General features: G+C 44.6%; 1 protein-coding gene across 1 annotated transcript; it reads right to left on the bottom strand.

The window, feature by feature from the left end:
• Window positions 1–636: 636 nt before the first annotated feature.
• On the bottom strand, window positions 637–14,700 carry LOC107124663 (mast cell carboxypeptidase A-like). The gene is made up of 11 exons (XM_015428154.1): window positions 14,519–14,700; window positions 14,357–14,432; window positions 12,559–12,683; window positions 12,182–12,284; window positions 10,684–10,785; window positions 10,277–10,378; window positions 8,995–9,105; window positions 5,395–5,485; window positions 3,774–3,976; window positions 2,102–2,186; window positions 637–824 (listed from the first exon to the last, which is right to left on the bottom strand). The coding sequence occupies exons 1-11, from the start codon at window positions 14,698–14,700 to the stop codon at window positions 637–639; spliced, it is 1,368 nt and encodes a 455-aa protein (XP_015283640.1).
• Window positions 14,701–15,239: the final 539 nt, after the last annotated feature.

Genomic DNA, 15,239 nt, shown 5'->3' with positions numbered 1-15,239 from the left:
AACATATAATGAAACAAAAAGGTCCCAACACACAGAAGAACAAACTTGCACGGTTTTTTTAAAAAGACATAGTCCGATTAGGGCTCATTAAATGGTGAATACATAGCTTCACAGTTTTCAGTGCTCCATGTGGAGTTTTTGTTCAGATTTCAGCCTGTGTAGCCTTCAGCTTGCAGCTTTAGCCTTCAGTTTGTAGCTTTAAGTTTCACTTAAAATGGGTCACCACAGAGTTTTTGTTCAAATGCTAGAGTGTTCCCTGCATGATGTGCCCGGCATGATGATGTCATGTCTGAGTGATGTCATTATGCCAAGCATGTCGGGTAGGATGGGGCTTTTTTGGGGGTGGGGCTCCCCTGCCAGCCAGCTGGCCTGCAGTGGATTGGGCCCCCTGAAATCAGGGGAACTCCCTCCCCTATCCGGGGGATGGGAACCCTAGATAATAGTATTTTAGAAAAATGATTTCCCCCTCCTGGAGGCTACTCTTCTGCTTAAACCTGGAACATGTATAACTACTTGGCTGTACCCAGACTGAAAAACTCTCATAGTCAAGAATAACAGACTCTGAAGTCTTTCTCTGTAAATATATGATGGTTTATTCTTTTCCAGATCAAAAAGTCAGGGAAGCAGTTGTCCAAATTACAAAGCTTGGTTGAGGACATAATTGGCAATGACCTTGACTGCCTGCACAATCTCTTGACAAGTTGGCTTGATCTGGGATTCAGGGAGGAGAAAGCCATATTTGCCCTTGTCACGAAGTTCAAAGGCAAAGGAGTATTTGATGCCTTGACTGTAGACCCAATCTTCAGAACAACCTGATGAAGGATCTGTAAAAACAATGATTGCCAAATTAGATGGTGCTACAGAGGTGGTGTCCTGGAAACAGTGAGTTGAATCTTCTGACTCTCTTCCACCAAGTCTTCCTCCAGCAGAGAAAGACTTCTTTCAACAAAGACCTTTCCCCATCAGAAAAAAAGTCATTCTTCATTGAGGCAAGTTTTTCTCCCTTGAAGGAAAATTTAGCAGAAAACTCGTAGGCTCCAACTTAGTTTAAGCATCATAGCATCGAATTTAGTTTAGCCTTAGTTATTGAAGCCCACATAATTATGCAGCATACAGTTAAGGAAACACACCTCACATATGGTAAGAAGATCTCTTTTTAAAAAATAATTGCTCCATCCATCTTAGCCATGGTATTCAAACCTACCTACTTTGAGGATAACGTCCCACTAAAACAAGACTCAAATTTGTCTTTAAGAGCACATGAGATCCAGTGTGATACAGTGGTTAGAATGTCAGAATAGGGTATAAGAGACTCATGTGTAAATCCCCACTCTGCCATGGAAGCTTGCTTGATGACCTTGGGCTAGTTACACACTCTCACGTCTTAGTTTTACCTTTGAAGCAGCTTGGTAGTGATGGGGGAAAGGATGTTTACTCTTTTCTGTCCTGGAGCTGCTATTAGCTCCAGTGCAGTTTGAAGACAAATGTGTGAATCCTCCTCACCATGAAGCTAACTGCAGGTTTGGCTAGGAGGGAAATTTAGGTTAACAAGACATTAGGAGCAATACTCCCTCTAAGCTGTGGAGTCTCGTGAGCAAAAATTCTACTTTGTGAGATACTGGCATTAAAAGTTGTGAACGAGCGATTTGGCTACTGCATAAATTAGTTTGCTCTGGAACCATGCTTCCTGAGCTAAGACAAATATGTGTGAGCTGGAGGCTAAAAAACTGAGCTAGCTCACACTAACTCAGCTTAGAGGGAACACTGATTAGGCGGTCTGATGATGGAACTCCAGTGCTTCTTCAGTCAGTCTCGCACTAGGTACAGAGGAGCCCAGAAGTAAACTGTGTGTGGATCCAACAGAGGCTTTTGGATACTGACAATTCTTAGGGGAACATAAAATGGAGTTGCCATTCTTTTTATAACAGGGCTGCTGTGCTTTTTACTGTGTTTTCCCATCAGTGTATTAGCATGCCACAGTGTCCTTCTTTTACACATGTAGGTAGAAACCCCTGATTCTATTGAGCACATTTCTTCAGAATTGGTTGTATTTATAAATTAATACAGTGACATCTTTACAAGAAAAATGAGAAACTCTTACATATTGTAATTGCTGATGATCCATACTTGTATTCTTCACCGTACAGACTGGATATAGCTTTGACAGCTTCTTTTGCAACTTCATTCTGATTTCAAACAAACAAAGCAAATCCTGTTTCGTATAAGTCAAAATATATCAGAGCAAATAGCTGTATCTTTATTTGGCCAGCATAACGGCTTTTGCCATTGTAGTGGGGGCTTTAGGAATGGCTTACAAAAGACCTTTTCAAGGTTCTCTTTTAAGGTTTACAGAGAAGCACATTGTCCAAGCTTTGTAGAAAAACATGCCATGCCCCAGCAGTATCACCACTTGGTAGGGCTACTGACTACCTTCCCTTTTTGAATTTACATGAGGGGTGTAGGCAGAGTGGTACCAGTGGATGCGCTGTCCCATACGGAGCACTGATTTATACCACCTAAACCTAGTTTGAAAAACTCTTTTTACTATCATAGCATCCACTAGAAACAAACAAACCAACAAACATAAAACTTATCTGACACTATCAGCTCTGACAAGCCATAATTCCCCCCAATTCCAAATGAATTTCTCTAGGGTCACTATAATCTTGAAGCAATACTAAAAAAAAATAATTAATTACCAACGGTGAGTGGAAGTGCTTACAGGAGTGACTCTTCTTCTGCTTTTCCTTTCCCATAGCAGCCCCTTAAAACCCACTAAGATCAACATTCTGGTCTGAGACAGCTTCATAGGTAAAATGCCACAACGCACAGGGAAAAAATGCCACAAGTTCTGTAATGAGGGAACCAGGCAAAGCCACAACCTGGATAGCCCAGTCCAGAGGTCATTTCGGGGGGGGGGAACGCGGGGGAACGCAGTTCCCCCGGGTGAGGTGCAGGGGGCGGGGCACATGACAAAGCCCCGCCCCCTGCTTCCGGCCGCCCTGCTTCCAGCCCTCATTCAGCCAGGAGGAGGCAGGAGAAGAGGGGGGGTAAGTTGCTTCCTCCCCGCCTCTTCCCACCCCTGCCTGCCTGGGGCCAGGGGGGCCTTCGCGGGGCTTCCTTGCACTCCCGCTGGCCTTGCAGGTCCACCGCCGGGCCCCTGATGTCAGGGGGTGTGGCATATGCTAATGAGTTATGCTAATGAGTTCCCCTAGCTCTTTTTCTACGAAATGACCCCTGGCCCAGTCTAGCCCAATCTCATCAGATCTCAAAAGCTAAGCAAGACTGGCCCCTGTCAGTATTAGACAGGAAACAACCAGAGAAGGCAGGCCATGGCAAACTTTCTCTTGCCTTGAAACCCCATGAAGGGGTCACCATAACTCAGCTGCAACTTGACACACTTTCCACCACCAGTCAGGCAAAACTGCCCCCCCCCCGCTTGCTCTGCCAGGTTTCTCTAGCAGCAGTCTGTCATTTGCAGATGGCAGGGTATAACCCATTGATTAGGATCACAGCAGAATGTTCAAAGGGAGCAAAGCATAACTTCTAACCATTTACCTGCAGTCACTTGCACATGATAAAAGGATAATAGACATATATCTATTGGCTGTCATTGATCTTCCATTCCTCCCCCCACTTCGAAATATCAATGGAAATACAGCAGCCCCACCAAGCAAGGATGGTCCTGATGCACATTATTTCTCTGATTTTAAAGGTTACAAAGTCATTATAAAGGTCTTAGAAAAGTGGAACCGTTTGCATTTTTAGTATACCAGCTCATCGTGGTCAGGTGTCTCATTATAGGTGTAGCCATAAGGGAACAGCAGCATCTGAGAGTAAGAATGCACAGTTAGGTAGGCCTTGATTGAAGAAAGATGGTTACGGATGAAAGTTGTCACTGCTTTCGTTTCTGGTTCTGACTCTGCAGAAGACCCGCAGTAGGTTTCCTTACATGGATTTTTGGAAGAATCCACAGCTGTTGGTGAAGAGAATATTTGCATTCAGTTAATGATACTTGTGATTCACACTGACAGAATGAATTCAGATCACAATTCAGAGACTGTATCCACAGAAGTAGCTACTGTGGTATGAAACTAAGGGGTCACCTAACTGACCATTCTTGGTGTACAAGCACACTCTTTAACACCTCATAGACAAGCACTGAACAATGAATTTGGAGATGTGTTGTTGCCCCTCCTTAAGCAAAGGCAAAGTGGCTAGAACAGGGTTGCTGTGTCTTTAAAAGAAAGGTGTATAAAGCAGAGCTGTTCACAACATTCTTCTGTCTAACCCAATAGTTGTCTTGGGCTCCGCCAGTAAGCTTGCATTCATACCCAAGTGCAGTATCTGGCATAGTAATTTGAAAGCCAGCCAGGAAACGTATGATTACGGTATACATGTCTGGGGATTATCCCCCCCCCCCGTTTACCTGCAGAGCAGCCTGAATACGGGAGTGGTGAGTGACAGCAGCAAGAGGTGCCTGCTGGAGTTGCCCCGGTGTAGCTTCTGGCCGTGGAGAATGGGCGTGGACTGCTGATGTCAGCAGCTCCAGGAACTGCCCCAGCTCATCCTGTCTCAGCAGAGGGTGGGAATGTGCCATGATTGGTGGTGGCAGCCAGAGGCTGGGGAGGCCTGGGAGATCCAAAGCTGGGCTGCAGGGAGCAGTCTGCCCCAGCAGAGTCAAAAGCCCTGTAGGGGACAGCCCAGTAAGTGGACAGGAGAGCAGGTGCCCATGGGACTGGGAACAGGAAGGTGATGCCTTCAGAGCTTGCTGAGCCTTGGCTCCAGCCCTGGAGAAGTTCTGGAGTTGGGTGAGGAAGAGCAGAGGAGTGGTGACAAGGGGGTGGAGCTAGAGAGAGCCTACTTAGGGAGGGCCCAGGAGCAGACTGGGATGCAAGCTGATGACCCAGTATTTGACCCTGGAGCACCAGAGGTCATGGACAGTAGAAGGAACTCAGGGGTATAACCCCTACCCTCTCCATTCTGAGACCTTGCAGGACTTAACCCAAGCTAGGCTGAGTTGGCAGAAGGTTGGACAGGCAGCCTGGCACCATAATACACCATGAGCTGGAGCTAGATTCTCTTCCACTAAGGGAGGAATTTGCTGCTGGGGAAAGATTCCTTCTGTTGGTGGAATGGTTCTTTCTTCCAGGGGAAGGATACTTCCTATCAAAGAAGATTTCTTCCTTAGCAGAAGGCAGCCTTTGGATACTACCCAATTGGTTTTGCTCTAGGTTAGCCTTAAGGAAGTCATGGACCTGCTCTGAAGTAACACTGTAATCCTAAGAAAAGTTACTAGGCTTCTAAGCCCATTGATATCAGTCGGTTTAGACTGGAGTAACTCTGTTTAGGATTGCACTGCAAGTTACCTATGGCCTTAGAAAAGTTACTTACTGCCCCATGCAATACCAAAGTTCCTGTTGAGGTCAACACCGACACAGTCACTGTTGGATGTCTTGGAACGACTCTTTCTCCACAAGCGATTCTACTTGACATAATGATTGAGAATCTTAAAATCAGTACATGGCACCTTATTGTTTCCTCGTGTCATCTTTCTACCAATAAGACAAGGTCAGTTCAAAGAAAACCATCTACCTTGTGTCCACAGATAGTCAACTCATCTTTGACATATTCTTTTGCTTATTCTGCAAACCTTCTCCACACTCTGTAGATACAGAGAATCTAACAATCAGGAAAGCTACTTTCCTTCATGGCCTCTTTGATTTTAGGGTCTGCCTTAGGAAGCTAAGATTACAGGGTTATGTACATAAAGCAAAAACCTGTCATATTGAGAAACAGTTGTGATAGGTCCCAATTAGGTGTATGTAGTATGAATGATTAAAGTTTCAAAGTTTGCAATCCTAAGGACACTTTCCTGGGAGCGAGCCCCTTTTTCATAACATGGGATTTACTTCCCAGCAGTGTTCCCTCTAAGCTGAATTAGTGTGAGCTAGCTCACAGTTTATTAGCCTCCGGATCACACATTTTAGTCTTAGCTCAGGAAGGATGGCTCCAGAGCAAACTAATGTATGCAGAAGCCAAATCGCTCACTCACAACTTTAATGCCAGTAGCTCACAAAGTGCAATTTTTGCTCACAAGAGTCCACAGCTTAGAGGAAGCATTCCCAGTAGACCTGCTTAGGCATACTCTGTCAAACTATATTCATACCAAATAAGTAATCAAAATTGAAATATGTTCAGGTACTGCAAGACACACCTCAATTTCAGTCTGCCCCATGTCTGCCATTTTCTTTAGTGATTTCCTCAAAAATGTTATTCATTTTTGGTTCACTTTGTCAAATCACAAAGCCCTTTGAAAGCCTAAGATGATGCAATGGTTTGAGGAAATGAAAATGTTTTACACCAAAATGCCAATCAGTGTGATCCTCCTTGGCAAGAGCACCTGGTTGGACAACATTCATGTTAGGGGCATATTAAAGAATGATTAGGTTTGGATTTTTGATTTGCTGTTATTGAAATGTATACTACACTAATGGTGTAGTGGTTAAGTGTGCGGACTCTGATCTGGGAGAACCGGGTTTGATTCCCTACTCCTCCACTTGCACCTGCTGATGTGACCTTGGGTCAGTCACAAGCTCTGGCACAGCTGTCCTTGAAAAAGAGAAGTTTGTGTCAGAGTTCTCTCAGCCCCACCCACCTCACAGGGTGTCTGTTGTGGGGAGAGGGAGGGAAAGGAGTGTGTAAGCCGCTCTGAGACTCCTTTGGGTAGTGAAGGGTGGGGCATAAATCCAATCTCTTTTCTTCTTTTATCCCTTTCCTGGGAATCTCCAAATTTGGGGAACTGAAGAGTATGCTGGTGTCAGTGTATCTTCTTCTCCACAGCTTGGTCTGTCCTCTCAGATTTCTTGTGTGAGTCGGGTTGCCAGGTCTTACCTGGCTGCCGGCAGGGTGGTGGTGGTCCCAGTCCTTCTCCAAGACTTCTTTGGCATGCATGCTGTGATGACATCATCCAGAAGTGACATCATTGCTCAGGGCATGTTGCGGGGCACACTCTGTCATTCAAGGAAAAACTCTGTGGTAAACATAGAGTTTTTTCCTTGAGTGATAGAACATCCCCTCTGCAACATGCCCTGTGAGGTGACATCATTGCACTGGGCACATTGGCGTGAACAGGGTGCTTTTGGGAGCAGGGTTTCCCCCACCCTAGCCAGATCAGGGATGGTGGATCTGGGGCCCCCAAAGTGGGCAAACCCCACCCCCATTGGGGGAATGGCAGCCCTTTGTGTGAGTTAGAACTTTTTCAAAATGTCATGAATTTTCTACATGGAAAGCACTTGGATGTAGATATGACAAAGCATACCACCGATGTGTAGATTTTATAGGGATGCCAGGCTCCAGGTAGGAACACAGAACATTGTTCAAGGAATACTAATAGCAGAACCTAGATCCACACTTGCTCAGATGCAATTGCTCTAGCTACAGGCACCAAAAAAGCCCCAATTCTTTACAGTTTATGAGCCATGGGAAGCTCTTAGGCACTATACCGAAAATATCAACAAACCAAATGGCTATTAATGAAGCTGCAGGACCCAATGAATTGCATACTAAGGGTTTTTTTGTTCAGCAGATGCTCAGCAGATGCTCAGACTTGCTTCCTGACCTTCTTGCATAGGCTTGCAACCACAAATAGATCATCACATGCCAATCACCTATGCCCTTTTACTGCATATATCCTGCTGGCCCCAATAGCCCATACCCTCACCTGAGAGTCTACATGAGATGATCTACTAGGGTTGCCAGGTCCCTTCTGGCCATTGGTAGGGGATGGGGGTGGAGGGTTGCCAGATCCAGGCTGCGGTCATACGGAGCAGTAGCCACGCTGCATAGACGGAAGATCGGCGGACTTTCTGGGCGCGATCTCACCGCAACATCTGGGGAGCGTAGAGCTCCCGCGGCTGACCCGTGCCTACCCTCCGAAGACACGCAGTAAAAAACTAGTACCTTCGAGGTACTAGTTTCCGAGAACCGCGCAGCAAGGGTGGGCGCCTGATCGCGTCCCTGCCGGACTCCCGTAGCTTCCGGTGCCCACCGGGTTGTTCCCCCCCATGCCTCAAGAAGCGCCCAACATCGCATGCGCACAAAGACGCGCAGCGTCGTTGGGGTCAAGGGAGGGCCACGGGGGGGGGCTGCGATAGGGGTGAGCAGCAGCAGCCAGCCAGGCGGAGAGCGGGCCGCGTGTCCTGGGGAGGCCGGGCGGGCTACTGGTGGGGAGGGGGGATCTGGCGGGTTACTCCCCCCTCCCCTCCTTGTGAGCGGCCCATGGACCCTGCCCGGAGTGGGCTGTGCACGGCCCTCCCAGAGGCGGCGGCTCGTTCGGTGGAGGTGCGGATACTCGTGTGATCAGCACCTCCGCCCAAACCACGGGACCTCGCCGGGACGTCTGATCCCGCAGCCGTGTGGTATTTTTCCCCAGGGCAAATAGCCACGCTTCCACCCCGCATTTTCCAGCCCGTGTGGCAGGGGCCCCAGGTTGGGAAACTCCTGGAGATTTGGGGATGGAGCCTGGGTAGGGCACGGATCTCAGTGGAGTACAATGCCATAGAGTCCACCCTCCAAAACACCCATTTTCTCCAGGGAAACTGATCTCTGTAGTCTGGAGGTGAGCTGTAATTCCAGGAGATCCCCAGGTCCCACTTGGAGGTTGGCATCCCTAGTCCAGTGGCACCAAACTGATGAAGTGAACTCTGAATCATGAATGCCTGTACTCGCATAAAATTTGTTAGTTTTTAAGGTGTCACTGGACTTTGATTTAATTTCTAAAGTAAGATTTTGGTAGCTGAAGCCAGACTTCACTGCAAGAAACTATGCCATTCACATTTCTTGAAATAGTGTTTGGGAGAATCATCTGGCTACTTATGAATTTAATTAATGGTCTGCTGTGTATGTTTTGTTGTAGCTGGTATTTATAATGTATTCCTGTTTTTTCACCAAGTCAGGAGCACTATAGAAAAATAAGGAAACTTTGCATGGCACCTGGGTCCAGCTCCAAATGTAGCCATCTATGTTGAATACAGGAAGAATATAGAAGTTCATATTGTCCAGTATATTTGTCATATTCTGGTCCATTCCATAGGTCTGGATGGCCTGTCAATGGAAGCTCAGAGTTAAGCTGATTTAAGAATTAACTGAAGTGAATTATTTCATCGTACTTCATCATAATAAACCTGCTGTAGGAATCTGTCAACTATCATTAAACAGAATCTAGATAGATTTAATTTGTTTGATGGGTAAAGAAGTCTTCATTTTTCCTAACAGGTCTGATGCTGCAAGTTATTAGTAGCAAATTGATAGGATGGGAATTAATCTCTGTTCATATGTTTGATACATCCTTTGGTTTGGAACACTTTCCCTATGAAGAAAGGTTAAAACACTTGGGGCTCTTTAGCTTGGAGAAATGATGACTGAAGGGTGACATGATCGAGATTTACAAGATTATGCATGGGATAGAGCCGTTGAGAAAGAAGTACTTTTCTCACAATACAAGAACTCGTGGGCACTCAATGAAATTGCTGAGCAGTCGGGTTAGAACAGATAAAAGAAAGTCCTTCTTCATCCAAAGAGTGATTAACACATGGAATTCACTGCCACAGGAGGTGGTGGCGGTTACAAGCATGGAGAGCTTCAAGTTGGAATTAGATAAACGTATGGAGCAGAAGTCCATCAGTGGCTATTAGCCACAAGGTATAGATAGGAACTCTCAGGCTGGGGCAAGTGATGCTCTGTATTCTTGGCGCCTGGGGGGGAGGGAACAGTGGGAGGGCTTCTAGTGTCCTGGCCCCACTGCTGGACCTCCTGATGGCACCTGGTATTTTTGGCCACTGTGTGACTGAGTGTTGGACTAGATGGGCCATTGGCCTGATCCAACATAGGCTTATTTTATGTTCCTATGTTCTTATGTGTTTACACATGCAGGAGAATTAGGGGGTAGAGCACAGAGGGGATAGAATGGACTATATCATAGCAAGTCACGGAGGATCACAGTTTGGAATAATCCCCTATGTTAAAAACTCCTTGCAAACAGAAACACAGTTCAACAATCAAAGATGGAAGGTGGAAATGGTGCCCTGCTGGTGTTTGTTTTCTGAGTGCAAGGAGATCTTTTATGCAATTCAGAGCTAGAACCCATCACCTGCAGTCTGAAATGGAGGTGTTCATTCATCTGCCTCGGCGTTCTACCATCACTTTGCCACTCTTGTCCCCTGAATGTATGAATCAGGCCTATTGCACTGGAAGGAAAAGAGAGTCTTCAACTAACCTCTTTCAGAAACCACTGGCAGAAAGCAGGTGAAATCCACTCCCGTGCATGAATTCCACAGTCCATGAAAATGGCCTTTCCCCTTCCACTTTCTTTCCCAACCTATTCAAAACATTTTTTTTATGGTTGGAAGCAATTTTAAAGGAGGTACAGTTACAGTTAAATGCTGAACCTTTGGCTCTATTCTGAGATCTTCACAGAAAAAGATTTTGATATTAGCTTTGCAGTTGGAGCAAATCTTTGCACATTTTTTAGGATTGCAATCCTATGCACACTTATTTGGGAGTAAATCCAACTGAACTCATTGGAATATTTAAGCATCTAAATTAAGTGAGTCACTCTGCATTGGATTACACTATTAGTATTTTATCTGTTTGTTGAATATTATCCTGGGTAGAATTTTGTACCTTAAGGAGATACATGGGTCGCTTTTCAAACGTATTTCCAATCTGTATGCGGGAAACCAGCTTGGGATTCTTTTTTGCAATTCTAGCAGTCCATGCAGAAATCTGAAGTAAAGAATAATTTATCTTTGTTCACTGAGTGTAGATTAAATGTTAGACATTGAAATCTACATATGATTTACTACTTATGATTTACTGATTGCTGCTCATGATACCATAGCAATAAACTGTGTGCTGATCATACTAGCAGGTGGTCCCATACCTTCTAGCACCAATTGTGACATCCTTAGTTTTTGTATTTCCTAAGGATGCCAGATGATAAGAAAAATGGTCTGCTTTGCTCTTGTGCCTTTAGCAGCAGTAGCTTGATCTGCAGAAATGAGCAAGTAACACTTTCTGTAGCATGAAGATAGATGTCATTGCCTGTGAATGGCTTTATAGTCTAGATGCTTATTAAAGGCACAGCAAAAAATGGCAACCCTACCTTTATTTGGATAAGAAAAAGGCACATTGCAATAATTTTGCAATTATAATTACTTATCTCTCTCCCTCTTCTGCTGCCCAGATAGCTGGATTCCAGTTATCTGCCTTTATAGAGCCAGGTGGAAGGGTGTAGGTAAAGCTATATGCCCTTTCTCCGTAACATTTCCTATCAGAATCTTTTATTTTAGATTTTTCTAGTGCCTTTCCCTCATCATGAACTCATTACTCATGGAAGAAACCATTGGGAACAATCTTGCTTTGATTCTACTTGTGACCTAATTCTCATTTGACTTTTAAAATTCAGATTATGCATACTAAATTACACACATGCCCCATCAAGTACAGAATATTACATGTATTTTTCAGTGTACCTCTCTTAAAATTCATGGGGGGGGGGGGGCTGATTCATGCCTGACTGCGGTCGGGTTAGAACGGATAAAAGGAAGTACTTCTTCACCCAAAGAGTGATTAACACTTGAAATTCACTGCCACAGGAAGTGGTGGCAGCTACAAGCATGGACGGCTTCAAAAGGGAATTAGATAAGCATATGGAGCAGAGGTCCATCAGTGGCTATTAGCCACAAGGTATAGATAGGGACTCTGGGGCAAGTGATGCTCTGTCATCTTGGTGCTTGGGGGGGTCAACAGTGGGATGGCTTCTAATGTCCTGGCCCCACTGGTGGACCTCCTGATGGCACGGGTATTTCTGGCCACTGTGGGATACAGAGTGTTGGACTGGATGGGCCTTTGGCCTGATCCAACATTGGCATCTCTTATGTTCTTATGTTCTTACTACTAATAAATAGGTTAAAATGAAAAGAAGCACAATAAATACACGTATATACCTATCGTATGTTACAGGGTGTGTGGGTATCTTCAGCTGGAGTACGCCGATCCGACCACACCAAAAGACCAAGAAAGAACTGGTCACATACCCCCCCCCCCCAACCCATTCAGCCAGTGGTACTTTATGCACTAAAGAACATTTGCTTTCCAGTCCATAACATTTCTTCTGTACCTTGTGCCATTCATTATATTTTGTATAACTGTGTCTGCTGGTGGAATTTGTCTCCTTGCTAACCTGTTTTTCAATGACTTCTTTCAGGTTTGGAAATAAAACTCTGTGTGATACAAAATAACAGCAAACTATTACAAAGGCTATAAGAAAACAATGTCATGTATATTACAGTCCTATGCAGAGTCACTCCATGCTGAACCCATTGATTCCAATGGATCTAGAATGGAGTAACTCTGCACAGGATTTGTGCCAATAGTGTCATATATGTCATACATTATACATATGTCATGGATCATATGATACATACAGCACATACAACACACATATTTTAACTGTACATTTAGCAACAGACCAATAAACCACTAAGAGAGACCTACTCATACTGTATTTTATTCTTCTCCATGAGACTCTGGACAATGTTGGACTGATCAGCACTGACATAGAAATCTACTTCCATCTCACGGACGATATGCAGCTCTGAGTCGGGATACCAAAAGTTGACCTGCCCAGGAAGAAATAAAAAGAACCCACTGTTGAAACGAACATGTACTTTAAGATCCCAGACTTCTGATACTTGTTCCTTCTCTGATCTATTTTTGAGAACAGACTTACTTTGGATTTGTGAGCCTACTCTATTTTTTTTAATCACAGACATATGAAATGGTTCTCTGCTGTATCATAGCTGATATAAGTATTGGCTGCATTTTTAGAAGACTATAGTCTTCTCTTTGAGCAGGCAGGAAAACCAAAGCTCCTTGTTTTGTAGGAAGATAGTAGGCAAGTTTTGTGCCACATTTCAATGACAGCTACCTGAGAGTTTTAATCAACAAAAAAGAGTGTATAATGTCACTTGTCCTTATGCTGTTGAAAATATTGCAACTCTGCTCCACAAATTGTTTGTGATTGTCACTGACCCCACATCTCTTCCTCTACTTGTGGCATGCAGGAAGGGCTTGGGAAAGGTCAGTCATTATTAGAGGGGTGAGAGTCATCATCACTGCTTTTGAATGTTTCCAAGGACTAGCATGCATTAAGAAGCCATTTCCTCCTTCCCTTCAAGTTCTGTGTGAATGCTGGTCCTGCTGGTGGACCTCCAGATGGCACCTGGGTTTTGGCCACTGTGTTGGACTGGATGGGCCATTGGCCTGATCCAACATGGCTTTTTTAAAATGTTCTCTTATGTTCTTAATGCTAGAAAATGGCATAGGGCCCACAGGGGAAGTGACCCAAGGACCCAGAGCTCTTGGGGATTTGAGGTGGCAGTTTGGAGTGGTGGCAGCAGGCTAAGAGTGCATCTGCATTCCTGATCTGCAGTGATTCTTCCCCATCACTAGGAGTGCTGTAGTTCTAGTTCTGGCTGTCTCAGATAGGATATACAGTTAAATATAGACATAGTTTTAAAATAATGGATTTGCTTTGTAAGTGTACACAGGTGGAATGCAGGGGGGTCAATTATGTGCCTTTTCCCAGGGCCCCAGAATCCTAGGAATGGTACTCGTGGTAGCATGAAGACAATATGAAGTTCTCTGAAATGCATTCCATGCTGGACATTCTATGCTGGTAAGGTGATTACTGGAAAGAGAATTCTGATCTCCATTGGCTACTTGGGGACCTCTAATTTTGTTATTTAGAATTCTGGTTTATTGCTCTCACCAGTCCATGGGAACTTTTCTGCTTGCTGTGGTGAGAGAAGAATGGACTCTTGTTAAGAAATTATGCTAATCTGAATTATTTCTTTTAAACCAGGAAAACTATATATCTTGCACACTGTATGGGCTCACCCAATTATGCTGGACTTCATGACATTCTAGTTGGTAATACCTGATGAAAGGCATAACATAGCTGCTGCTCTAACTTTTCATGTTTTTATTAAACAATTGGTTGGTTCCAAACTAACATTTCCTTGGGTGCAAGGATTTTTGCCCACAGAGTGACATTTCCATGCTGCTCTGCCCTCTGATAGCATTCTAAGATGCCCCCTAACACCCCCCCCCCCCAATCCTGCTGCTGGAAGATGGGGGAGGCATGGAAATTGCATTCTGTATGCAAAGATGCTTATACCTGTGAAAACCTCTTGTCTAGATCCAAGCCACTGTTATTTAAAAATAGACAAGACTTTATATAAATATTCAGACCATAAGAATGACGACCATTCCCCAAGTGAAAATGTCTCACCTGTAAAATGCTGGCCAAATACTTCATGGCATTCACTTGCTTTTCATTATGAGGCTTCGCACGAAACACCTTTGCACTTCAGAACATAAAGTCAAAACATGAGCAGAACATCAGGACATGAATAACCCTTCCCTGATTTCGTTTTAAGGGAGAAATCTCTACCTGTCAAAACTCTGCATGGAACTGAGAACAAAAGCAGTGGCAATCAAGCCCAAAGCCAGAAGGGACTTTCTCCCCCTCTTCTGCTGCAATTGATCTCTGTCATCTTTATTTTCCAATTTGTGAGCCTCTTCAGGAGTCTTCATGGGGTGATATGAGGTTTCTGCTGTTATGCCTACACCCATATTTAATGAAATTACAAACCTATTAGTGCCTTTAAACTAACTGGGGAGACTACTTTTGCAACAACAGTGGCTACATACAATTGGCCTACAATGTCATCAAACACAATGAGGAGAAATCCTGTGAAGTTCATGGGATATGCCAGTTTGGTGTAGTGGTTAAGTGTGTGGACTCTAATCTGGGAGAACCGGGTTTGATTCCCCACTCCTCCACTTGCACCTGCTGATGTGACCTTGGGTCAGTCACAAGCTCTGGCACAAGGCACAGCTGTCCTTGAAAAAGAGCAGTTTGTGTCAGAGTTCTCTCAGCCCCACCCACCTCACAGGGTGTCTGTAGTGGGGAGGGGAAGGGAAAGGAGTGTGTAAGCCGCTCTGAGACACCTTTGGGTAGTGAAGGGCGGGGTATAAATCCAATCTCTTCTCTTCTTCTTCTTTAATTTCATTGGCCAAGATTTGCAGTTAGGCAATTGCTTCAAAGAAACCCTATTGACCTTGCTCATGTAGGGTCATTGTTTTCTTCATGCATACTTCCCAGTCAATGG

The sequence above is a fragment of the Gekko japonicus genome, unplaced genomic scaffold (assembly GCF_001447785.1).
Source record: "Gekko japonicus isolate JY-2015 unplaced genomic scaffold, Gekko_japonicus_V1.1 scaffold1460, whole genome shotgun sequence".
Classification (NCBI taxonomy): Eukaryota; Metazoa; Chordata; class Lepidosauria; order Squamata; family Gekkonidae; genus Gekko; species Gekko japonicus.
This window is presented reverse-complemented; position numbering and strand designations above follow the sequence as displayed.